At 36.1% G+C, this 27,320-nt stretch overlaps 1 protein-coding gene across 2 annotated transcripts in view; it reads right to left on the bottom strand.

Annotated features, from left to right (window-relative positions):
• LOC145677706 (major facilitator superfamily domain-containing protein 12-like) overlaps positions 1 to 27,320 on the bottom strand; it is an 89,352-nt gene that overhangs the window by 11,260 nt on the left and 50,772 nt on the right. For both annotated transcript variants that reach the window (XM_081748119.1, XM_081748118.1), the window contains exons 3-6: positions 25,501 to 25,708; positions 17,005 to 17,119; positions 7,864 to 8,235; positions 6,580 to 6,691 (exon numbers count right to left, since the gene is read on the bottom strand). In XM_081748119.1, coding sequence (XP_081604245.1) covers positions 6,580 to 6,691; positions 7,864 to 8,235; positions 17,005 to 17,119; positions 25,501 to 25,708 — 807 coding nt within the window. The remainder of the gene's footprint in view (positions 1 to 6,579; positions 6,692 to 7,863; positions 8,236 to 17,004; positions 17,120 to 25,500; positions 25,709 to 27,320) is intronic.

Here is a 27,320-nt window from a genome sequence, read left to right on the forward strand (position 1 = left end):
AGTTTTCTGAACAGCGATACTTATTTTATGATAACCTGGTATAAGCAGGAGCGTCATTTCAGATTTTGCTTGGGGGGGGAAACCCCTTGATATAAGTAAAATTTCGCGTTTTTCACTCATTTACTACTACTCTTTTGATAAAATCTATATAAATCTCAAACTCAGGGGGGGCAATTGCCCCTCCCTGCCCCCCTAAATGACGCCCCTGGGTATAAGCTAGGTGAACTTCTTAGAAGACACCTCATTTTATAAACAAAATGTAGGGGGGGATAAAAATGCAAAGCTATTCGTCAATTACTTTCTCAGGGGTGTAGCCAAGGGGGGCCCATCGGGACAAGGCCCTCCCAAATGGTTTCCTGGCCCCCCAAAATGACCAGCTTTTAAAACATTATAGTAAAATTATCTCGCTTTATTCATTTAAAAGTAACAAAGTTTATTGACAATTAATAATTTACGATAAAATAGTATGGAGAAATATTGTTTTTCCATACCGATCGAAAAAATAGTATGGTATCTCTTCCTTATACCAATCGAAAAATAGGATACTTTTTTGTGACAGCAGATTACACAATTTACTGCGACTTATATTTGACAGTTTGAAGACAAACGTTTTAACAGGGTACTACAAATACAGCCATAAAACAAAGGCACTAAACTGATTTGTAAGTACAGTATATTTTTATATGCTTGAACAAGTGTCTTAAAAGACATAGAGGATGGAAAATTTGGTGAGAAACAGTGTTTTTATTCAATTTGGATTTCATTCGCTCTCTCTTTTATTTCTACTCAGTGTAATAAAATAATTATGTTTTTTAGTCACGAATAATAAATAAATATTTTTGTCAGGAAACCGTAAAGAAATTAAATGAAATTTCAAAGAAAATCAATCTCGTGTAAATAGGTTCTGTATACAACGTCTTAAATTGAAATATAAAGATAACCAAGAAAAGTTTTGTTGCTTTTTCACCCACCACCTTCGAACATCGATATGTCACCTAACCTGGAAGATCAAAAATAGTCCCCATCAGCATCGACGACCATCTGAAAAAGTTCTGGAAGGCCATGGAATCCATCGCGGTAGAACTTGGTGGGCCGTGAAACGAAGAAGGTATCAGGTGCATTTTGGACGTTTACTAGGGATGTGAACTGGCGTCCTCTAAGGTGATTGTCCAACGAATGGAACAGGTGATAATCGGACGGTGCAATACCCGGAGAATATAGTGATTGCAATATTGTTTCCCATCCAAGGCGGAGAATGGTGTCCTAAGTCATCCTAGCCACGTGAGACTTAGCGTTGTTCGGTAAACGAGGACCCATTTGCAATTCAGAAGTGATGGCTCCAGAGTTTTGAGTTTTTCTTGAGCACAGCTCAACTGCTGACACTACACAGTTGCATTGATACTCTGACTAGCTGGTAGCAGTTCCCGATGCACAAACACACATTCTGTTTCTGGGACCTTCTTCTGGTACAGTGCTGGTTTCGGCTGTTTTGAAATCGGTTCATGGGATGCTAACCAATGATGACGGCGCCGTGCAGCTTCGTATAGGACCCACTTTTTATCACATGTCAACACCCTGTCCAGAAATGGCTCCGAAACGGTAAATAAACACAGGCGACTGCCGCGTTGCCTTCTGGCCCGGGGTCAAAACATGTGAGACCCATCGACCCAACTTCTAGTGCTTCTCAAGTTGATGGATGTGCTGCCGACTGGTTTCTCCACACACTGAATTGTAGTCCCATTTCCTCTTTGTACATGTGTTGGTCTTCCGGCACGTGGTGTTTTCGGGTGTTTCACCATCGTCCTTAAACTTGTTAAACCATCGCTGCAATGTCCGCGTCGTCACGACACCCTCACCAAAGGTTTGGCATATCTTCTGTCCCGCTACAGCGGCGTTTGACCTCCATATGAAGTCGTTCAGCATACATGCTCTTATGACGCTCTGTGGATGTCCCATGTTCCCTCTGTCATTACGCAAGTTCACGGTGTATCTGAATTGCCACAACCAGCTAGTATGTTGGATATACCCACACCAACAACTGACGTTCGCCTTATCTCCACTCGCATTCAACTCACGGCGTGAGGTCCAATTGAACACAGACCTCCATGAAAAGGGACAGAACTTTCTTGGTTACCTTTATAGTTCTGCACAAAAGTATAGCGTTTGGTCCCGGGCAGTAGTTCTTGATTAAGCATAATAAAAACTATCTTAAATATATTTTATGGAGAAAATAATAATAATAATAATAATAATAATAATAATAATAATAATAATAATAATAATAATAATAATAATAATAATAATAATAATAATAATAATAAGCTAAAATAGTGTTGTTTTTAGTTTTCCAGAAGAAAACCAAAATTTTCCTTTCTTTCAGGCCTCGAAAACACTAGCAGCAACACACTTTTTTTTTTACTTTGTACATTGTAGCTGGACCCCCTCAAAAACGACGGGCCCCTCCTACACAAACCTGCTGGCTACACCCCTGTACTTTCTATAAAAATGGATTTATTAAAGGTATTTGGCATCTACTTTCCAGTGACGGTATGTTTTAATCATTAAAAAACCAGAGATGGTGTGCCTTCATCACTGAAAACCAGAGGCGGTATACCATACCACCGCATACCGTCTCACTTCAACCACTGGTATTTCATCTGTATTTATTCGGTGTAAGGACCTCAAGCTGTTCTGTTGGTCTTTGCTTATGAAAATATTTCTAAAACTGCCTTCTTGTCCCTAAAATCTGAAATTCGTGGTGGGGGTGAGGGCGGATGCCCTCCTTCCCCACTGACGTCCCTGTCTAGCGGCTGTAATATGAAACTATCTCATGCCCTTTCACGTGGTTTTAGTTACGTTATTTCGGACTATTGACTGCAAAGATATTACATTTTGAAATAGAATTCATTTGCTGAGCAAAACTGAACTTCATTGAAAATGCACTCGGATCTATTGTGCTCTGAACGCCTCAAATATTACTTTTCTTCAGTAAATTATTGTTTTAGAAAACAACCAATTACGCAGGCTTGCAGAAAATATTCTAAAGTTAGCAGAAAATGAAGTGTGCTTCAAACATTACTTTTCAAAAATTTATTATTTTAAAATAATTTTAATAGCATCAATGTTCTGAAATAGTAATCAAATTTTGCAACTAGCACGAGCTTAGCCCCTAAGGGCATAATTAGGAAACTTTCAGAATCAGTAACTTTGAAATGACTTGCTTTAGGGCTAAAATAACCGTACAAATGTATTTCTGGCAAACTTCTAGCCTTAAAACATGTAACATGACTCCCTTTGCATTTGATATTTCGAATACCAATCAAAGATGGCCGCTATGATGCTTAGTAACACCATCTGATGTGTCAGACTACTTCCAAATTCATCATTCTCCTTTAACCCGTTCTCTCGTATAAAAAGTAGTGAGGACTTTTGTTTGACCATGTATATTGATAGATTGTGTGAAATGTCCATAGTAGGGAATTTTAAAATCTACCTAAAAAGGTTATTAGAACCAAGAAAGTGTGTATGAGAGTCACTGGCAAGAGGGTGTAATAAAAAGGGGTCGTGATATGAAATAAGTTGAGAATTACTAATCCATACTGAAATATTCTGTACCCAACACAGTGTAGTCTTAACCAGAATAAAATAATGAAAAATGTCGGTTGCAAGTAAAGAGCAAAAGTCTTAAATAAGTTATTACACGATTTTGAATATGTTTAAATTCATGTTTTAGACTGTTCAAAATGTTTAAAACGTTTTTCTCTCTGTGTTTTAAAACATGTTTAAAACATTTTGAACATCTTTTTCATGTTCTAAAAATATATTTTTTAAAAAAAGGAAAGAAAAGCTATTTTTTCCAACTCTGGCTTGAGAGAGCTTAGCGGCCACTTGACACTTAATGAATCGAATCTTGCTGCCGTTACAAAGAGTTAGTCACTTACCGTTATCATACCAGGAGGTCTAAAAGAAACCAACCTGCTCTTTTAAACTATATTCACCTTAAGTCATGATCTATGAGGAATAATTGATTTTATTTATGTATAAGTCTATAATTATATCATTGTCTTGTATATGTGCTTCTATAAAATCATTTTGTAAAATAATGTCTTGTACACGTGCTTCTATTGTAGCCAGGGTTGGGTAATTACGCGTAAAAAAGGTTTTCTACGTGACGTGTAAAATACGCGTAAAAAACGCAGAATTTACGTAAAATACGTAAAGTACGTAAAAAATTAGAAACAGGTCTACAAATTAAAAGAAAACGTTCTACGCGCTGAGCTTTAAAAATATTCTTCCTAAAATTGTATGGAATCTAGCTGGATTTTGCAAAACTTAATTCGTAAGCATAAACTGAGAATTTTGTATTGGCTTTGTAAAGTAGCATTGTATAATACGGTTTGCACGCGTGACTGTTCAAAACCCATTTCATGTTTCATGTTTTAAACCCTCTGTAATCGAGAAAAAATTTTATGCCAGAGAAGCCATGGAAGAAACTATTGTGCAATATAACAACAATGGTAACCCTTCGTGGTCTCCATTTGTGACGACTTTCTGCAATGTCTGAGAAAAGCATCACGAACAAGTAGAGGAGTTTCTGTTGGAAAACCTCGGCTCTTCAGGAATAACTAGCTACCAGCAATATCGGGGAAAATGTGGAAATTTTGAAGAACTTATGAAGAAGGGAATTACAACACCACGCACATTCTGGTATTTCGCTACTCGGTAACATAAAGAGTTGTCTGAATTTGCTATGAAGTTACTGAACATCCTAGCATCTTCAGCGCAAATTGAAAGACTTTTTCTCAAATTGGTTCTTTGTCCATAACGTCACAAGAAACCGGCTCAGCTTCGAACGTTCGAAGAAACTACTTCAAATATACTACACCCTCAAATTACAAGACCACTCAAGTTATGAATATTAGTGTGATTAAAAGTATTGTGTTCGAATTGTACTAAACAATAATGGAAATGGCATGTAACATTTTTTTTTTTTTTTTTTTTTTAGAATTAAAATAATGGCTGTTTTAAATGAAATGATATACGCAGTTTTATTGGAACCAAGTGAAATATATTCAGTATTCGAACTAGGAAAAAAGACAGATTGTTTCTTTCAAAAAAAAAAAAAAAAAAAAAAAAAAAAACGAAGAAACAAGTAGTTCAATATTCTGTTGAGTATTTTCTTCAGTTTTGTCTATTTATTATGAGCATGAAAAATGTCTACATTAAATGTTCAAATATAGTCAAGTGTTAAGGGAAGTAATATATTTAGTGTTGTTGGACTTGGAAGAAAAGAGCAAAATAAATAAGTTCATTCCGAAAAATTTAGTATAATGTTCTGTTGGATGCTTTTATATTTTTTCAGTTGTGTGTGTTTAAAATGAGAATCTAATAACTTTTACATCGAAAATTCAATATGTCCCAGTGCTAAGTGAAGTGGTATATATAGTATCGTTCAGATGTGGAAGAAAAACAAATCAGTTTATTCTAAAATTTCATTATTTCAATATTCTGATCAGTACTTTTCGTATCAGTTATGTGTGTGTTAGTGTGTAATATGAAGGTGAAATGAGCCTAACAGTCAATCTCTTTTTCTTTTCTAATAGAAGTTTCAAAGTATACTGAAATGTTTCGAGTTTTATATTAAAAGCTGCATAGGTATAACAATAAATTGTTATAATCAAAAGGTTACTTGATACTTTCAAACATATCCGAACCAACACATATTTTTAATGTGTGCGCTTTTATGTTGGGTGGTTGTGCTTGGGTGTGCGCTAATAGGTGGAAAGTAGTATGGGCCGGAGAGGGGCTATCCAAAATTATCTTTTATTACTATGATTTGGCATGAAATCATTGCTTTTAAATATAATGTTTAGAAGATAATAATGTTTTAATGCTTAAATAAGAAAACTAAGCTTACAATATAACCGACTATTCAGAATGATCTTAGTTTTAATGAAAGAAATATAGTTTTCTACGTCTGCGTAAAAAACTGGTTTTCTACATGATGTATATTACTAGTAAATTACGCGTAATTTACGTAAAATACGTAACAAGTAAATTACCTTGCCAACCATGATTGTAGCATTTTATAAAATAACTGTTCATTGTTTTATTGTTAACAGTGGAAAATAGTTCAGCCCCAGGTTTTTTTTAAAAAACGAACCCTCTCCTGCTGCAATTTCCTCCAAAGTAGTATATAGTAATTTCCGTACGTTGATTCTTAATATGAGTCATGTAATGAGCTTAAACTTACAAGAAATAGGAATGACTCTATTTCCACCAAGAAACTAGAAACAGTTGGTTTTATGTGTTTGGAAAAGAAAAAGTAGTGATGGTCAGTGTATAATGCACTGAGAGCCAAGACAAAATAAGAATCATACTACTCTACTAATACTACCTTAAGTAATATTTCTTTCATTATGCTATATGCATAGCACATTTAATTAGTAAAATATAGTAATAACCATATTTGAGTATGATATACTGTAGACCTGTATATAGTTACCCTAAAGTTAAAACGATTAAAAAGAATCAAGTGTAAAGCGACCTAAATAATCAATTAACTAAAAGTGATCTCACCTACTAATATAGCTACTACGTAGATCTCGTACAACGTATAGCTGTCTCCTGTTCCAAATCGGATCCAAAAACAGGCAATTATTCCAATGAATCCTCCAACGAAGTATGTCCACTTGAAAAAAAAAAAATCACAATTAAAACTACTCATGTGTAGAATAAATTGCAGTACAAAATAATTGTATATAAATTGTCTTAGTGCTACACACTATAATTTAAATTCTTACAAAAAGAGTTAAAAGTAATAAAGAATCATGACACCGAAACGCTTTAACACTCCAATGCATGTTATTGCCATTTGGCTACGTTTTATACATCTTGCTATAGGCGCAATAGTACAACTCCAATCGCCTCTATGATGCTTTTACTATGCTCTGCTGTGGTTCCAATTGTAGTTTTTCCCCACATAGATCTCATGTACTTGAATTTTGGTAGCGCATAAATATTAAATGCGAATGCAAATATCATATAAAAAGAAAGAATAATTTCAAAAATTCATGCATTGTGGGGTTAATATCTACGTTGATGTAGTCCATGTTTAAATTTCAGGTTAACTCATATGTTCTCTAACATTCAAGATACTAATGCTTATGCTTAAGGGCATATGAGCTTTGGCTGAGCCATATGTGATTTTTCTTTGCTGAATTTCTTCACTGTTCCAGTTTCTCTATTTGGATGGAGTGGTAATATAGTCCACCTTTTTTGGTGGAGATATAATGTGGTGGAGGACAGCCTATATATACTGTCATACGTTATAGTCTGTGTATCCACTAAATGCATCGGATTAAGCCCCAGTCATGATCAGAGCCCATGTTAATAGTAGGTCCTGTCGTTCATAATCTCGGTGTTACATAAGGACAAAGACTCAAAATTCAAATTTTACATTAATGGATAATTTGAGATTTAACCCAAAGATTGGTCTACTATTTTCATAATTTAGATTTTCTCGTATCAATGATGGTTAAAAAGAATATTTAATATAATGTCTACCTACTACCTCCATTTTTAATTTCTCTGGAAAGCTTCTGCTAGCGCCCACTCTCACACACATACCCCCCCCCCCTCTCTACACACACAGAGAGAGACACAAGTAACCTTTATACACTTGATTACAATTCTTACACTCTAATACGATACTGGATAAAAGTGAATCACTGTTAAACGTATGCGTTTGTTCGTTGCAATGCACCATAAATTTTAATTTGTTTTTCTTAACTTTTAAAATCCATATTTTCCCACGGAGGTTAAAAGTAAAATGTAACAAAAAATAAATAATTACTATCTTACCGATCTTCCACAAAAGCTGCTGATGGATTTGATGGCAAAGTTAGCTATGAAGCAACTGATGAACATTAAGAGTGGAATATACGCCAAGCTCTCAGATCTCATATTTAGCGTCTCATGTAGATATAATGGAATATACACTTGCATTAAATTTGAAAATAAGCGTGTAGCCATGTATATACTGGCTACTTGCCAAAATTGAATGTTTTGGATAATATTAAACCAGCTATCAAGACGCAAAGAAGCAGTTTGTTCTTCTAAACAACATGGTTGTTTTGCTTCAGAACTTTTCGTAATACATTTTGGCTCTTTCAGTAATGCATGAAATACAACCGAGAAGATAAATCCAATGGATACTCCCATAAGGACAATGTTCTGAAAGAGAAGAAAGTAAGCATTTTAGAACAAAATATTAAATATTATACCAATCAAGCATTTCTACACTCATGTGCAAAACTTAAAGGCTAGATGGATAAAGTAACATAAAATATTGCGTATTCGTGGATGAATGAAAGTACGGCAGCGTGTTGCGAGAGGTCTCCTACAAGTGCACACGAAGATAGGCGTTGTATGGCGTGACGTCAGCGTGACTGTAGTGCCCAATGAATCTGCTCCCTAACACGAAGCAACTCAATGAAAGGAACGAGACACTGTACGTGAGCCAGACAACTGTTAAGGTGCATTGTAATGGTGTTACTCACAACAACATGGCTCAGAGATAACATTTGGATTACTCCAAATGGGGAAGAATCATCGGGAAACTGAAAGAAGAACGAAGTGTGACGAATGTCGCCAGGAGTTTGGTATTGCCCACAACATTGTTTCACGTGCATGGAGGAGCGTTCTAAACCACAGGCTACGCTGTGAAAAGAAGAGGTGGTGGTCAATCATGTTCAACTATAGCAGCGGACTACTGATACGTTGAGCAACAGGTAAGAAGGGACCGGCGTCAAACAGTAGATCCAATTGCAAGCACAGAACTGGAAGGAGCCCAATCTCACGCTTTACGGTGGCATGTCGACTGCATGGGAGTTGCTCTCTCTCTGCCCGACGGCCATTATGTTGTGTTCCATTGACAACCGAATATCGGCGACACCTTTTGCGGTGGTGCCAAAAATGTAAGGACTGGACTGAAGTGGGGTCGTGTTCTCTTCTCAGATAGGAATAAATACAGTCTGACAGTGACTAGTGATTCTGGATGTTCATTCATCTGCCGAGAGGTGAGAACATGCAATGAACCCACGAACCCATGTTACCTGCTATACAGACTACCAAATTTTTTATGTCGTATATTTACTGGTCAACGTTATTGTGACACTGTACTCCTTCCCCACATTCGTTTTTTCAGAGGTTAAATCGGTCCCGACTTCATTTTGATGGATGATAACGCATGACCTTATCGAACAGCGCAGGTGGTGAAGCTTTTGGAACGAGAGGGTATTCGGTAAATGGACTAGACTGACTAGAATCCCATCGAGCACGTGTCGATTGCTATAGGAGAGACGTCTTGCAGCAGATCCAGATGCACCAAGGACCATTCATCAGTTGTTAACAGTGATGGTAGAGTCGAACTTCAAACCACAAGAATTCTTGCTAACTTTGTGAGCAAAATGGGAGCAAGTTACAGAGCATGTTCGTATTGATCACACAATTTTTAAGGACCATTTTACTTCTGTAATGTCAGGAGGACATCACGGGTCGAAATGACTTCAATGTAAGTTATTATTTCTGTATAAATGCGACACTCTTCTAATCGTATGTATTTCCTTCTGTTCTCTGTATCATACTATGACACAACTTTCTCTGTGTGGTTTAAGTTTCACTGATCTATGCCACTTGGGAGAGATGCAACATGCGAAACTTACTTTCGTCCTTAAGTTTTGCACATCAGTGTATACAGAAACCATTAACATTAATTTATTCAATCAATGAATCTTTGCAATGGATGCCTCAAATATGACAAAGTTCATCAAATATAGAAATTTAACCTTTCTATAAGTAAAAGAAAAGGGCAAACATTTCGTGCAGATTGAGGTAAATATTGCGAATAAGACACACAAACTAATAAATAAAATATTGGAGTGAATTATGCGCAGGCTGACTGTGAAAGGCAATATTGATGTCTGAATCATGAGACATCATGTTAAAGGTGTTTCACGATTCATATTTGATGCTAATAGGTTATCTGACCTGGAATTACTTCGCCTCAAAGGTACAATGGATTAATCGTAATTGTACAATTTGTTATTATTAATTACAATAATGCGTAGGGAAAGGTGGGGCACGTTACAACAGGGGGTACGCTGCAACAGCGCATTTTCTGGTTTAGGGTTGTTCCACTGTGTTGCACTGTGATGTGTTTGAACACGAAACGGAAGATGTCTCTCGTGATCGGTTCAACAACTGACGTCGAAAGGTGCTGTAGACATAGCAGGTGAAAATTTGCTTTTAGTATAGGTATTTTTTTAAAAACTTTAGTCTTTCTTTACTACACCTTACACATGTGTAACAACAGTAACTAACATATAGTATCCAAACAGTATAACAATTGAAGTATAATTACATTATATATCTGGTCCCATGTTACCTGCTATTTGGTGGCGAGGAAAGCTTTTATATACAAACATGTCGATGGGGAAACTTGCAACATCTGTCGCAACATGCCCCATGTCATTGAGAAAGATATTTTTGTCGGTGAAGCATTGTTATATGACAATTGTTGTTGGTTATAAAACAAAGAGTATTATGACTTGTTATTATTGTCATTATTATTATTATTATTATTATTATTATTATTAATAATAATAATAATAATAATAATAATATTACATCAGTGATGGCTTATTGGTTGCAATGTCAAGTAGTAGTTGTTTCCTTTCATCTCCTCAGTTAGAACTTCAGACTGCAGATTGTTTCATGGATCACCTGCAAATGAATCTAACAAGATAGTGCAGAATCCTTCAAATGGTCAAATACCAGGCCAAGTGGACTTCCAGACAAACATGACTTCTCTCCTGAACATGTACGGTCCTATCCAAAAGCTGGAACCTTTAAAACTGACAGCTCGAAAAAGGAGATGATGTGCTATTCTCATACACACTCCAGAAAAGAGTGCTATCGAAATGAAAAAGAAGAGTTTAAAAATAGGTGGAAAGGTGAAATCAGTAGCAAAGAAGAATTTATTCTCAAGTCGTTCCACAGAAGACTGCATCTGTTTGGTTTGTGAAGAACCGTACGAAGAACAGGATGCAGAAGACTGGGCACAGTGTTTATGTTGTGAGAGGTGGTCTCATTGGTCGTGTGCCGAGAGAAATCCGTACTACATCTGTATAGATTGTAAAGACATTGACTGGCACAGTGAAAGTGAGTGAAGCGATGTTGAAACTGTAGATTTGATAGCATTGAATTCCACAGCGATAGTGTGTTAAACGATGTTGAAACTGTAGATTTGATAGCATTAAGTTTTTGAACCAAGTTCGATTGTTGCAACTTATCCCATGGGTGGGACAAGTGTCAACAACCGAACTTAGTTTTAAAAAAGTTGATGCTATCAAATGTACCGTTCGATGTTTTGCACTTCTGTTTTTTTTCGTATGTAGCTAAGACATGCACCTTTTAGTCCATTCAATATACGTAGTTTGTGTATCTATAATAGTATTCGAGTAAAAAAATCAGACCTGAAAAATGTTGCAAGTAGCCTCACAGTTCCCTATTGTATGCCACATATAGTTTATTTCCTCACGCCAAATAGGATTAGACATAGTACCTTTGAAATAAAAGGATCTATGTTTTAGGGTACTCCCTGTAATGGCTGCCTTCTTGAAATCCGCTATATTGGCTCTACTTCACATCTTGTAAATGGCAGTAGAGTCATATGGAGGTATCAAATAACATGGGAACTTCGCCTAAATGCCATGTTGTAATTAGTTTCTTGATAGTAATCGCGGAATTGAGACATGTATAACTCTTAAATCATTTCCAGTGGAATAGTGGACCATTCTTCATATGATTTAGAACGAAGTCTGCTCTGTTCTAAAACTGACCATAGATGTTCAATAATGTTGAAGTAGTGAAATTAAGTAGGTCGGGGAACGTGTTTAAGTTTATCCTAATGTTCCTCAATCATGCATGGACAGGTATGTCTGTGCGTATTGGCACATTGCCATCTTTGAAGACTGCATCGTTGTTAGGGAATAAATCTGCACCGTAGGATGCACTTAATCACTGGCAACACTAGGACTAACGAAATACTTTAAAACTGCGGTTTACATCAGTATCAGCGTGCTTATATTTAACGGTAAGAAGCAGGCAGTCCAAACCTTACTTCTCTTTGGAGTGTATGAACAACTCCTAAGTGCATTCCCAACTGCAATTCTCCCTTTCCTGCAAGAGTAGGCAATCCAAAAAACAGGGTCGTTGGGGCGGTTGAGAATTAGAAAGGCGTTGGACCAAACGTCAATTTTGTTACAAATACATCAGTGTGGCAAATTGAAAATAGGAGAATAAAATACATTGTTAAGAATGACGATTTTATTATCGTGATGGAGTTGGATGACATCAAAAGTTACAAAATGATCTTACTTAAGCAGTTCAAACAAAATGAACGGTAGGAAATAGATATAAGAGAAAATCAGTTTCTCTCCTTCCCCCCAAAAAATCATAAAAAAAGAAAGAGGTTACATAATGTAAACGTTTAATATAAAAGCCTAACAGCACAAAAACAAACATCCACACGAAACGGAAAGAGAGACAAATACAGAATAAGGGTCACCAGTGGCGTAGCACACTTGCGGGATGAGATGATTTTGAGTTTAACGTCCAAGCCTCCCACGCAAGATAGAGAGATGGAGTCCTAGTTGTAAACCCAATTATTGTTATAATAATAATAATAATAATAATAATAATAATAATAATAATAATAATAATAATAATAATAATAATAATAATAATAATAATAATAATAATAATAATTCCTTTCCCTTTTAAAATCCCTGACTGCCTAAGAATATGTCTGCATATAGCAGTCATGAGTGCACTTTTTGTCAATGAGCGGTCCCCAAACTCAAAAAAGATGGAAATCTCCAAAGAAGAGGAACAAGAAAACTTTCTTATGATAAATTCTAGGTCAAAGTTCGAAGTACTTGCTTTTGACAGGTGCTTTTTTTAACCCGGGAACAGAAAAGTTCTGGCGGCTAAGAAATTACAGTATATATTGCAAATTTGCAAGTGGACTTATTTACATTGCAATTTGTGGTAATAAAGACATTGTCATTAGAAGACATCATTATAAAAATTAAGTTTTATTTCATGAGATTATTGTAAAAGTTATGTTTTATTTCTTCCTCCATCGCAGGTCTTAGGGAAGCCCCTATATCTAGCCCCACGAATATCGATATCCGGGCAAATCTTTTCAATTTCTTCTCCTAATTCTTCTTATTCTTATTCTTATTCTTCTTATTATTATTATTGGTATAATTGAAGCGCAGTGGATTAAAGTCCCGTATCCGTAAAGTCCCGTAAAGTCCTTGGAGTCAAGTTTCCAATAAAACTCGCTCCAATTTGCCTATGCCCATCATTAGAAAGCAGGATCAGTAATCACACGAACCGCATGTCTTCAAACTCTGCTACACAAGAGCATTGGTGTATAAACACTTATTATTAAAATTCAGTTTGCACGTCTCAACAAATAAACAATATTTTCATTTCCTTCCTATTCTTTGAGGCAATCTTCTGCAATGTTTGGCGGTCCCTTGGTTTTCATTCGTTATTCCTCTTCTCTGATATTGTCACACGTTTTCACTGCAAAAAGTAAGTGTTTCAACATGATTTGGATTTTTTTTAAAGAGACAACTTTTAGTCTTTGCTGAACGTGTCCAAGAATATCCTAAAGTGTTCTATCAATCAACAAAAATGTCTAAAATGACTCCTAACAGTTGTTAATAGTAATTGCTCTGTAAAGGGTGTTCAAAATGTACTTGAGTTTCTTATGTGTCCAATGAGCATATGGGTACAGAAACGACTTTAAACGGTGTTCGGACAATTTACACATTTCCAAGTCGTTTCTGCTCGTATAGGCCTACCTCATTGAACATATCAGAAGTTTAGGTACGTTTGAACACTATTAGAGCTGTTCCTACCGTATTAATCACTGTTAGGAGGCATTTAAGTTTTTTTTTTTTTTTTTTTTTTTTTTTGTCCAATGGTAGAACACTTCAGGACATTTTTGGACATGATAAACAATGACCAAAAGTCATTTCTAAAAATAAAAAAAAAAAATCCAAACTGATCTATTTTTATAATGTTGTCTGCAGTTATCTTCTTGATACTGTTGGTCTCGATACATCTAAGACATTTGCAGCCATGTGCATCGTTAGAGGGCGATAGGTAGGATATGTCCCCCTCCAAGAATTTTGACTAAGGTTGCCAACTGGCCGGTATTTTACCAGTATAGCCGGAGATAATGCTGCTAGTTTGATTAAAGCTGGTCTATAGATATTTGTGTGGATATATTGGCAATTTCATTTTCCAAAGTTGACAACGCTAGTCATGTCTCATATCAACTGGTATTTACTGATATACTAGCTTACGTTCTAGATTTGTTACAACACTTTATTATACGGCAATGTTGAGTGGTAAGTTGTAATAGTTCTGAGTTTAATGTAAATGTATACAGGATGCGGGAAAAGTCCCGGAACGGTTCAGTATCTCGCGAAGTATAAAAATCAGCAAAACAAAAATAGCACGTGTTAAATAGTTTTGAAAAAGCTATCCAATTATACCAAATGCAACCCCCCTATCCGCACCCCTTCGGGGGTACGGTGAGTAACTTTAAAAGTTTAAATGGGAACCCCTATTTCTTATTGCATATTTGGATTCTCCAGAAAAATTGACAGTGATTTGACCGAAAATTGAAAACAATGTCTTTACAGATGGCGCTTGAATCGACACACAGAAAACAGCGGTGCACGAAAACATTACAAAAATACGAATTGTCAGTCCCGTGCTCTGTGGCCGTACGGTTAGCGTATTGGATTGCGTAGTCAGTGATTCTGAGTTCGATCCCCATTTAAGGCAATCTCTTTTATTTTCCCAAATAATTTCATATGTTTTAACTTCAATTAGTAATTTTTGGAAGTTACATAGACAGGGGTGCCCACAAAGGAGGGCTATGACGCAAACTGCGTCATTGAAATATGTGTGTGGGGGTAAAAGTCTATATAAATATGTTTGAGGGGGTGTAAAAATTAATCGAAAAGATTTTTTTTTTCATGGAAGAAAACCTACGGATAGACAATTGGGGGTGCGTCATGGACATAAGGGGGAGCACCACTGACATAGAACACAAATTTTGATAACTGTTTTGCAAACTAGCTTTATGAAGTAGTTCTTAATAATAGGGTTAGAGTTCATAGGGTTATTTACAATAAAAATAAACCATTTTTGTCGCCATTTGTATTTTCTTATAAATCAATAATATGAACAAATGCATTATTTTTATTGAAGTTAAAATGTATGAATTCATTATTTGGGTATAAAAAATTCACATAAGAAATGTTACTCTGCGTGAGAATCGAACTCACGACCTCTGATTCGGCAGTCCAGTTCGCTAACCGTATGGCCACAGAGTATGATACTGAGAAGCAATATTTTCGTAACGTTTTGCCTCTTCCTTTTTTGTGTTTGTGTATGTGTCGATTCAAGCGACATCCGTGAAGGCACTGTTTTCAATTTTGGGTCAAATCAGTGTCACTTTTTTTTTTTTTTTGGGAGAATCCAAATGTACAATAAGAAATGGGGGTTCCCATTTAAAATTTTAAAGTTATCCCCGGTAACCCCGAAGGGAGTGGGGATAGGGGGTTGCGTTTGTATCATTGGATAGCTTTTTCAAAACTATTTAACACGTGTTACTTTTGCTGATCTGTGTATTTCGCGAGATATTGGACCGTTCCGGGACGTTTTCTGCATCCTTTATGTATGCACGGACTTTGTTTAATCTTGTATTCGCAAATAAAAGGAGTAAATTTCGAATGAAATACTATGCAGCAGACCTACTACTATGTTGTAAACAAAATCAAGCACCACCTTGAGTGAAAGGGAGAAAATTCATATTCTTATGATTGAAATATTCATATAGCTTAGGTATTATATAAAAAATTCATTTAACTAGCCACTGAGAAATGAGATTGACAACTTACGTTAGACAACTGCCGTTTGATCTTTCGGCAAATTAAGTGACACTTTTGTATTAAATAATCATTTTGACATGAATAACATTTCTTTTATCTTTTCAGGTAAAATAACTGAAAAATTTGTAAACTTGTTGTGGTAGACCTTGGAGTTTGTACGTACTTATAACGGCAAAACTATGATTTATTTTGGGGGGTAAGGGAATATGATTTTCATATTATAATCAATATTTTGAATGTCTCCGTATTTCGGAGGGTTATATCTCCCAACTCCTTTATTCGGACTCACCCCTATGTACGTGTATACATATGATGAATGTTTTTCCACTCAAAATGCGGGAATGGTAACAATTTAACGACAAGAGAGCTTCACATTGAAACGTGATATTTGCAGGGCATTACGAAGACATTCTCACACTCCTTAGACTATATTTGACACAGTTAATTGTAACGAAATATGAAATAAAGTTAGACATAAATGTTCCTAAAATCGAAATATTAAAAAGGCTATAATCATATATCGTCATCGTTATGGGAGAAGTCACCAAGTCAAAATATTATTTTTGAGATATAGCCTTTTCAAAGTTAGAAAATCATTGCTAAAATTAGTTGGGCAATATTAATTAATGCCTATATATATATATATATATATATATATATATATATATATATTATATTCTTTCTAGTCATACGTTGTGTTCTTACTTCTACACATAATTTCACTGTTCTGTTTTCTGTATTAGCGTACGAAAACTCGGATTCAGAGAGTTAGTGTTTTCTCCCACAACGACGACGATATGCAAAGCAAGTGCACGTATGTTAACGTTATGTTCTGAAAATCGTATGACCATATAAAAGTAATAAATGACTGGAAACGAATATTTGGTCTAAAATTCTCGACTGGAAAAGAAGGAAACGAATATTTGGTCTAAAAGCTAGACATAAAGTAGGATTTTACCCTGAATTTTGTTGCATCACTGGGATCAATTCTGTCATGTTCATCTTCGCTAACTTGAAAGACTATCCATGTTGTACTGTACACGAATATGTTAGATGCTACTGTGAAAGCGTATCTGAAAAAGAAAACAAATGTTCATTGTGATAGTCGAAACAATCCATAAATTATATTATACAAAGTGATAAATAAATTTTCGTGAACTTTCATTTGATCCCAGCTCAACGTACCTCTCTCCAATCTACCACTCTCGCACTCAAGCATCTCGATAACTAATACACAAGGAAAGTTATTAAAAAAATAATGCAATATCCAAAATATCTTTCATGAGTTCACGTTGGTTCTAGAATCCCCATCTTTTTTACGCTATCGGGAAACACTTGGTTCCTGTTGGCAAAAGTAAATAGTAACTTATTTTGATTAATTTATGGTAGTTGAAGTATGGCGAAGGGGGTGGGGGGAATTAGGCATGTAAAAGTTGTGGAAGACGACTGGAACAAAAAATGCTTTAAAAATTTTACGTCAAAACTGTGGGGTAAATGTGAAACTATTTGAATTAAGAGCTAGCGAATCTTCTACCTCTATCAGTACAATAAATCGTAAAATATTCTTCCATCATTGGTAAGGCCACTTGGTACATATTTAGAAGTTTCTGCATACTATAATTTTTAGGAAACTTCGTGTTGGTGTAGGAATTATACCATGAATAATATAAATTAATTATATATTTCTCTATCTTCCTTATTTTTCTTCCATCATACCTTCTACCACGTTACTAAGAATACAATTTCTTTTCCAACAATGTCCTAACATCTTTAAGATCATTTCACATTTTATACTTTTATCCTATTATTTATAATTCACTTCATCGGTTTATCGTTCCTATTAGCTAAGTTTTCACATTTTCCTCAGCATATAAATGTCAGCGAATTCAAGTACAAAATGTTTGTCGTCTGTTCGTAATATCTATGTTTCTGTTCCGTACTTTACATTTGAGTCCTGTTTGAAACTCTTCATTCAGTGATTCTCATAGTATGCTTATCATTGTTATCACTACAATCATCTTAAAGATATTTCCTGATTTTTCATGCAGACCTTTTTATTTATCGTTTATATTTCATGTATTCATTATAACATTACCTAGGTATTAAAAACTAGTCACTTATTCTGCGTTCTTTGCTCAATCTTCTATAATTGCCACACACTCAATCATACAAGCCACCATTGTTTTCATCTTTTTCATATTTATTTTCATTTCAAAGTATTTTCACAGATTTTGTTTCTCTCTTCTGAAATCATATTAATTTTTGATTCACAATCCACAACAGCAGCCAAATCATCTTAAAAGCAAGTATTCTGGTCTTTCGAATTTCTATCAAATTAACTATAGTTCTCTAATAGAATTCTTCTAGATATTAAATAATAATTATCACTAGAAAGCAGGGTCGTACTGCAACCAAGGGGCCCACCGGGAAAGTACTTTCTACGCACTCACATGTACGTACTGCCCCCTCCCCCGATAATAAAAGGAGTCCCGGAGTGTCACTCGGATCAAATATGCTGAAAAGTCTTAAAATGCAGATTTAAAACTTTTTTAAAGCAGTAATTTCTCCCCTGACACTAACTGATCTGACGTAATGCCCAATCCTCTATTCTTCTTTTGCAACTGTACAATCATCTGCACAAGCTCGATTACTTCATATCTTCCCCCTAAAATAACAATGCCACACTTGTGCCATAAACCTTTTATAGGCGTCCCTGGTGCATATACAAATACATATATGAAGCATCAGAAATAATTTATACTTTATACAAATGAACCACTTCTGCATTGTCCTGTATTAACAGCAGAATCGTAGCTGGTGGGGGTGGGGGCGAGGCCGTGGCCTTGGCGCTGATAGCAAAAGGGTGCCGAAGAGCAAGAAGAAAGAAAAAGTTTTGGAAATGAATAAACGACGCGTCACCCCGAAAAAAGTATTGGCGCCCTATTAAATCAATATTGTTGTGGGATTGCAAAGGAATAGTTTTGTTTTTTAAAAGTCTTCCTTGCTTCGCTACCAACCCAAGTTTCAGTAAGTCATAACAAGCTTTTACTTACTACTCACAGAAAATTATTATATATGATTAGTTAATGATGATGTAATATAGAATGCCACAGGCTGCTGTTTGCGCGAGAATATTATAAATGAAGGTAAACAAGGGGAATAATAACATTTTCTAACTTGAAGCAGCGGTAGAATAGGGGCTTCAGGGATCAGAACTTAACCTAACGAATTTCGTCTTTTTCAAAAACTGATCACTACCAGTGATCTTTTTTTATTCCATTGACATGAAATGCTTCCAATTTGAAGGAATTTATTGGGATAATTTCACCATCAACTACTTGTATCGCCAGGATATATTTTTTTTTGTGCATATGTATCAAGTTGTGTGATATTTTTATCTACCTACATACATACAATCATATGCACACATACAAGTTATACACTCATATACATATAAATATATATTAACATGTGTATGTGTGTGTGTGTGTTAGTGTATTTTCAATATGTTAATTAATAATAAGTAGCCTTAAATTCAGAACTTCCATTCATTAAGAAATTAAGTAATTACTATAATTTCAAACATATGTAGTAGCCAAACTACATTTGCATTTTAAAAAGAAACATTAAGCATATTCTTCATCTCCATAATCAATATTGACAAATTCGCAAAGAAGGCTCCTTCTGAATTTCCGTTACATTTAACAATATAATTTTGCCGCAAAACAATCGAAATTAAGATGCTATTTGTGTGGTCATATACGGAATAAAATTTGAAGAGTTTACAATTATTACTGGAAATTAATGCTGTCGCCCATTTCGAACACTTTAAAAGCACATTGTTTCTAATGCATTGAAATTTCATTTCTTATCGATAGTATGAAAGATTGTAAATAGTTGTAAATTTCTATACCTGTTCTGCAATTGGATTTGTATACAACAAAAGGTAGTTTTGTCTTTAACAAAACTAATATAAGCCTCTTGAAAAAAACTCTTATTTGTAAAAGAATACTAATGATCGCCTTTGGCTGTTGCAATGGTCTGTCCAAGCAGCTTGATAAAAAATTATCGTAGTATAACGACAAAAACTGCTTCTCTTATATGTATATAAAAAAAGCTTGGTGAGGTAAGTGTAGGGGAGGGAAGCGCCGAATTCTACTTCTTCCCGGGCACATTCTACTTCATCCCGGGCGCCGAAGTCTAGCTACGGCTCTAACTGACAGCGACCAAGGGGCCCCCCAAAATTTAAAAAACTTACTAAAACATGATATGAGTCACTCCTATATAACGTTAATTCATGGACCCTTTTAAACATGTTGAGAAAGGGCCCGTCATAAAAGTTTTGGTGAGGCCCTCATGTATTTTCTGCTCCAAGGCCCTCAATGGTCTTAATCTGACCCTGTATATTTTCTATACGGAGAACAAGGTGCTGTAAAATGTAAATTATTTAATTTCAAGTTATGGCATTATTTGAGATTTCAATTTAGCTTAATACTTCAATATTAGCAAAACTATAAAGCAGAGTGGGAAATCAGGAACCTATCAAGGGTTGAATTACGAAAAATGTAAACGTCTGTTTTCGCAACAACATGGGCTGTCGATGCTGGTCTGGGATTAGCTGACTGTATTGCCGGTACTCGACGTGCTATCGTCGTTCTTTTCTGTACTCCCGCATGCGAGGAGTGCGTGTCGTGTGCCTTTTGGTTCATATACCGCTATTTACGATACGAGGTAGAGGGCCCACTAAAATATTCACCGTCCAGAGCCCACCGGGAAATTTCCTGGCTTCCTGTCTGATCAGTACGACCCTGCTAGAAAGCATGTTTTCCTCGAACACCTCTTTCAACTTTACTATGCTATACCAATTCTTGTGTTCCTATCTTTAGTGGTTAGTTCATATGAAAGTTTATTTCCAGTCTAGTCTTTCATCCTAATTATCCTTCATATTACTTAGTTCAAGCAGTTAAAATACTTTTCTAAATAAATAAATACCACATATACTTGCTTCCCTTTGACTGAAAACCTTTCACCTACTTTAATCAATACTAGCTAATTGTGCTATATCTCCTTCAAAATCAAAACTACTTAAATTCCTTATTTTTTCGTTCATATATTCTCTTTCATATCCGAAGGTGACATCCTACTGCGCTCGATATGAAACTAAGACGCCGGTGGAAAAACATTTTGGGTTTCTTAATATGCAGTACATCGCTCAATTTGAACGAAATTTACACCCCAAAATATGTGTCTGTAGATGGCATTCTGCTAGTAGTTTGAAGAATATCGACAGTAAGACTAAGGTTGAGTGTGGATCAAAGTGTATGTCTGCAATCCAACGAACGTCTATTGTACAATTAAGTTATCTTCAAGAGTGGCTTGTACACTAAGGCAGAGAGAGATGGGATGGTTGTTCTGTTGATTTGCTGCTCGCATCTCATGTTGTGTCAGTAGTTCATTGGTGGTGTTCGCGATGGGAGGCAGAGAATTCCCATAGTTGACGTGCTCTCTTCAGGTACTGAAATGCTCTTAGAAAAGATTATTCGAGCCGTCTTAACTGGCAGGACGGCTACCGCCAGTGCAACCAAAGCCCCATAATTTCCCAAACATAACTCGGTGAAAGCACGAACCCTAATCAACAAATTGATGAAGGTTGATATACTACTCTGCGTTCCTTCCGTACAATTACTCCTGACCTTGCTTATCGCCAAGAACGTTTACGATTAGGATTATGAATTAGATTTCTAGACTTTCGGTATCAATGGTCATGTTAGTTCGTCACGTATGAGGAATGACGTCCTTCGGCGATCACATAACCCGGGGAATTGGAAAGGAAGAAAGAAACGAGGAAGAAAGGAAGCAGCCTGATATCATTGTGTTAGGTACCATCCCGGCATTTGCCTGGTGTGAATGAGTGGATATCTCACTCAGAACGACTGGCTTGAAAAAGCTTTCACACATTTTCGACCGAAAAAATGAAAAATGAAATGAAATCTTTGAGTTTTACGTCCCACGGTTATGCCGGTTAGGCTAAAGGAGACGGTGATTATGAGAAATGAATGAAATGGTGGAATGAAGAAAGTGGGAGAACCCTGAGAAAACCCACGAGCACGGTGTTTGTCCACCACGAAGTCCACACGGCGCGAGCTGGGATCGAACCAGGGATCCCAAGCACCGGAGGTGAACGCTCTACCACTGAGCCACCGCGCACATTTTCGACCGAGTGTCCCAACCGGGAGTTGAACACGGGACCGCCGCATGAAAAAACCAATATGTTTTTAAATGAAATGAAATATCTTGTTTAACGTCCCTCTATTATTCACCAAGGCTAAGGGAGACCGTGATGATGAGAAATGAATGAAATGGTAGACCGAAGAAAGCAGGAGAAAACGGGAAAGGCCCGAGAAAACTCACGCACACGGTGTTTGTCCACCAAAAAAGCTCACATGGTACATGATGACACATGTGTTACTTGAAAACGAGTAATAACTACAGAAAACGCAAACAACCGACTCAGAAAATGACATACTATAGCTATATGCTACAAAGGCAGATCGACTCACACGGATTGCATAAACTACTGGGAACACATTCACTCCAGCGGCATTTTTACTGAAGCCAAGAAATTGAAGTGAAAGATATAATGATTACCCCCTTCCTTTTTACATTCTATATAAAAAAAATTCAAGTAGTACCGGTACTTGTGCAAGGCTATTGATCAAGAGTGTTGGTCTTGGCCTTGATCTTGGTCTTGGTCTTGCACCCATTGGTCTTGGTCTTAGTCTTGCATCGGGATTCCTGGTCTCGGTCTTGGTCTTGCATGCAAAACTCTTGCACAAACTGCAAGACCAAGACTCTTGCGTTCATCACTACTTGTGACTTATGACCAGACGGTTAATGAAACTGTGTGCTTGTTGGAGCTGAAACACATGTATAAACAATTAAACGACTGATTTCCGTTTCATATTGTGAAACTACATAACTTCCAAACTATACGAATTAAATATTAAAACTGGAAGCAGTAGATCTATAGCCTACGGCTGCCATAGAAGAATAATGTGTGAGACAGAAACAATTCATTGGAAGTTGAATCCATATAGAAATAGTTTTTCACTATCTCTTACAATTATTACTACACAAGCATCAGTAACTGGAAGTTATACCAGTTGTTACTATTTCCGGCTTCTGTAGAAGAATAAAGCCGAGATGAAATATCTTCTTAGGATCAGGAATCCATACCAAAAATAATTTGTCGCCTCCTATTACTAGCTTAGCTTTGTGAAGTGGTAGTAAATTTCTACTCCTTCTGGTAGAAATACAATAATAAAGCAAGAGACGGAATTTATTCTTGATGTGTTGAATTTATATCAAAAATCTTTTCTCGCAATCTATTGCAGTTTCTTTACTATGGCGATCAACGTTGTAACCGGAAATGATTGATTTCTATCACTTCTGGTTTGACCATAGAGGGTAAACGGAGATGAAACACATTTTTACAGTGGTGCTATTCAGCCGGTTCGCACCGGTTCGCTAGAACCGGTTGTTGAAATATTTCGAGTTCGCAGAACCGTTTGTTATAGCAAGACATAAATACACACACACGCATGACTTAACCAAGAGTGAAAGAAAGAAGCAAACCAATTAGAAAGCACCTCTTTACTTTTCCCGCCCGCTTGTATTGTTGTGAAAACAAATAACTTTCAATTGTTTCAATTCAATGTGGAGACAAAAATTGAATGGGCAGATAGAAATTTGAATATGAATTCCGGGATACTGGGATCTGTGAGTGTAATGAATGTGATACGTATCTAGGGGGTCGTGCACATATTACGTAACGCGGCAAAGGGGAAGAGGGGCTTGACCTTGCGTTACGAAGTATGACACGAGGGAGGAGGATTTTAACGTTTTCGTTACGCAACGTGTTTTTTTCTGTAATCTTAGTTTTTATTCTCAGGTTTATATACAATCTTTTAAACAAATAATTTTATTCAGTTCTTTTCATTTTTACAAATAAATATTTACATTGTTTTGGAAAACAGAGAACATACAGCCTGTATAAATTGAATCATGCATAAGGGATTTAAAGATGCTACTAGACACAGCATGACTAGTGACGAACCCTGCGTGTATTATAATACAATAAAGCTCTGTTTTGTGGCTATCGTTGCAATGCATTTATGATACACGCTTTTCTGGAATTAGTTGTTAGCGATCATACGAGTAACTACCCACTCATGTTCCCACTCGTATCGCTATTTCTGAAAATAGATTTAAAACTTTTGATTTGAATCATTACCCACTCTATTCTTCCAAGGGGTTTCGCATGTCAAACAGAAGAAACTAACTCTTTTTCGTGAAATAATATTTTCCGCGACAGAACGATCCAAGCAAAATAAGATACAGTCGAGTTCCGGTAATCCGAACAGATCAGGGAGGAAATTTTATTTATTTTGGGGTGAAAATACGCAGTTTTAGGAAATTAATAACTAATAGTTTACAGGTTTATTTGCTCCGGCTGTTCCGAGCTTAAGATATAAGTAAAACTACATTGAGAAAAATAAGAAAGAAACTGTCTACCTGATGGATAACAATAAGAAATGATATAAAAAGCAATGAGTTGATTAGTACGAGAATATATACCTACTTTTGGGCCACCCTGTATTTTCCCTCGTTCTTGGAGCTAAAATAGATTAAATTGCTATTACATGCCTCTCTTGTGTATGCCACTTTCTTTATCAAATAGTGTCTAATGAAACTACCTCACGTTTTGAGCTTCCCATCACGGAACAAAATACTGTATTCTGGAAGAAATGCCGATTCCTACGATCGTGGCAGCTGTAAAATAAACACTTAACCTTAATGGATGCAATCTAGACTTAATCAAGTTGGAGGGTGTTGTACTGACAATGCGAGAGTAATTATGGGAATTGTCATCAATAATGGTGCATATGAAATATTAAAATAAAACTGGTCTTAGTTCTGGTTCTTGTAAAATTTGTTTGTCAGTCTATTGGGTTTCTGGCTTCTGCTGCAGCAAGTAAATGTCTACCAAACAACTAAACTTGGATATTTTAGTTATTTAAATGAATCTGTACTTGGTTTTTGTGGTTTGCATCACGCCAAGAGATGTATACCGTACTGTTTACACTGTAAAGGAAGCTTAAACAAACCAAGAATTTATTGAAGGACTTTACGGTTTTCGCTTTCTATTTCCACATCTAATGAGATTATTAGTGACTTTTAAACATTTTTAACGGTATTCTGCTGGTTTGAAGACTGATCTAGTGAGAAAATGTGATAAACTGTTGGCAACATTGATTGCTTTCAGTTCAATGATCAATGTACTACATATTAGGTAGCTTGCAAGACTAGTCTTCAATGTTAAATTTATGTTGTGGGATTACGTACATATGTAGAACACATGGTGATTTTAAAGAAAAAAACCTCTTCCACTTACCTTATGGCTGTTAGTTCTGTCCTTTCGTCTTCTCGTGGTGTGAGATCTGGTATAAGAGCCAGGTGGGAAATCTGAACACATGCCCAACCAGTTTGAAATACTATTACAAAAAATGCGTAATATGAGAACTGCAATGTTTCCGAGCTGTCTGTGCAGTTGATACAAGGAATAAAGATGAAAGGAAAACTCACTAGCACTAATAGCGTACCTGTAAAATTTAAATAAAAAAGGAAAATATGGAATTGTTTTGCTATAAAATTTATTACCTACTAGACATGATTGAAATATGCAAATTTATTATTATTTGTTTTAGATTAAACATGGCTTTCTACTTTAATACTACATCTACATTGCGCTTGATTACTGTAGTTTAATGCCTCTTCAATACTGAGGCTATATAAGATAGGACCTATATCGAAATAAAATTAAATTTCTAGGTTTACGTTCTGCGCTTATATTCTGTATGTTAAAGAAGACGGATGAAAAGCAATGATTATAAAATAATTGATGGTGTAAGAATGTGGAAGGAAATGGCAGAAGCACGAGAAAACCCGCCGGCACAATGTTATTCACCACCAACTCACGTGGCCGGGGATCGAAAGACATTCCTCACACAAGAGGTGAGCGCTCTACCTTTGAGCCATCGTTTGATTTGATTTGATTTGATATTCAGTTTAGCATCCCTTTTCAGCAGCAAGGCTGCAGACGTGGATCTTCACCTTAACCGTGTGATCCGAACCACATGTGCTACTGCCGGGAGTCGAACCCAGGTCTCCCACTGAGCTATCATTTCTCCTATAGTAAACCTACAGTTTAACATAAGATAGATCATATTTCCACTGACAGGGCTGCCTATAAAAAAAAGGGGGGGGGCAATTCCGAGGGCTCGTAGGCCTGCCTTTGAGGGTCCCATGAAAAAAAATCTCAATCAATTGTGATCTCGCAAATTTGAAATTGCCGACAACAGGAAAATAATAGTAAGTTTCCTAGGAAATACTGCAAATTAAATAAAATTAGATTTAAAAAAGATATGGATTTGGCAGTTTTCTAAACTCCCTTTGGCGACAGGTAGGGTGCAAGTTAACGGAGTGATTAAAGTAATTTTTCTCTTCAATCACATTTTAATCCCTTTAAAGAAACCAACTGAAGCACCTCTGTCGGAAATGATTGTTTCCTCCCCAACAAAACATGTTTAGCGATAAAAGATTTGAGTACGTATATTGTCAAATTCCACTGCTTCTTGCCCTTTTATGGAATTTTAATCTGATAGCTGAATTCCGAAATGAAAGATATAAACAACTTATATTTAGTTTCTAATTTTCTAATACGTGTATTGTTTTCCCCTGTTGAAAAAATGAAATGAAAACTTTCAGTTTAACGTACTACGATTATGTTCTGTAGGATAAGGGAAACGGATAATTAAGGCAAGTGCATGATTATGGAAGAATTAGTGGAAATATAATGTAGGAGGAAACGGGAGTACCCACGAGTACGATGCTGTCCACTACAAACTTCCTTGGCCGGGAATCGAACCAGGGGCCAAAGCATCAGAGGTAATCTGTTTCCCTGTTTTTTCACCATCACCCAGTTTAACTACCTATTTTATTGTGCCTATGGATAGTTGTCACTTGAAATCTTATCCTCATACCCTACAGTCCGTCGTCGATGATGATTTTGGATGTCAGTGTTATACTAAGTATAACGAACTGACATGTATCTAGACTTGCAAACGTCTTACGTTGCACAAATACCATGTGAGATACTTTCAACCTTATCCTCAAACGCATTCAGAGTGTTAGGGATGGGTATCGTATCTCAGG

The sequence above is a fragment of the Thermobia domestica genome, chromosome 2, assembly GCF_964235325.1.
Source record: "Thermobia domestica chromosome 2, izTheDome1.hap1.1, whole genome shotgun sequence".
Taxonomy (NCBI): Eukaryota; Metazoa; Arthropoda; class Insecta; order Zygentoma; family Lepismatidae; genus Thermobia; species Thermobia domestica.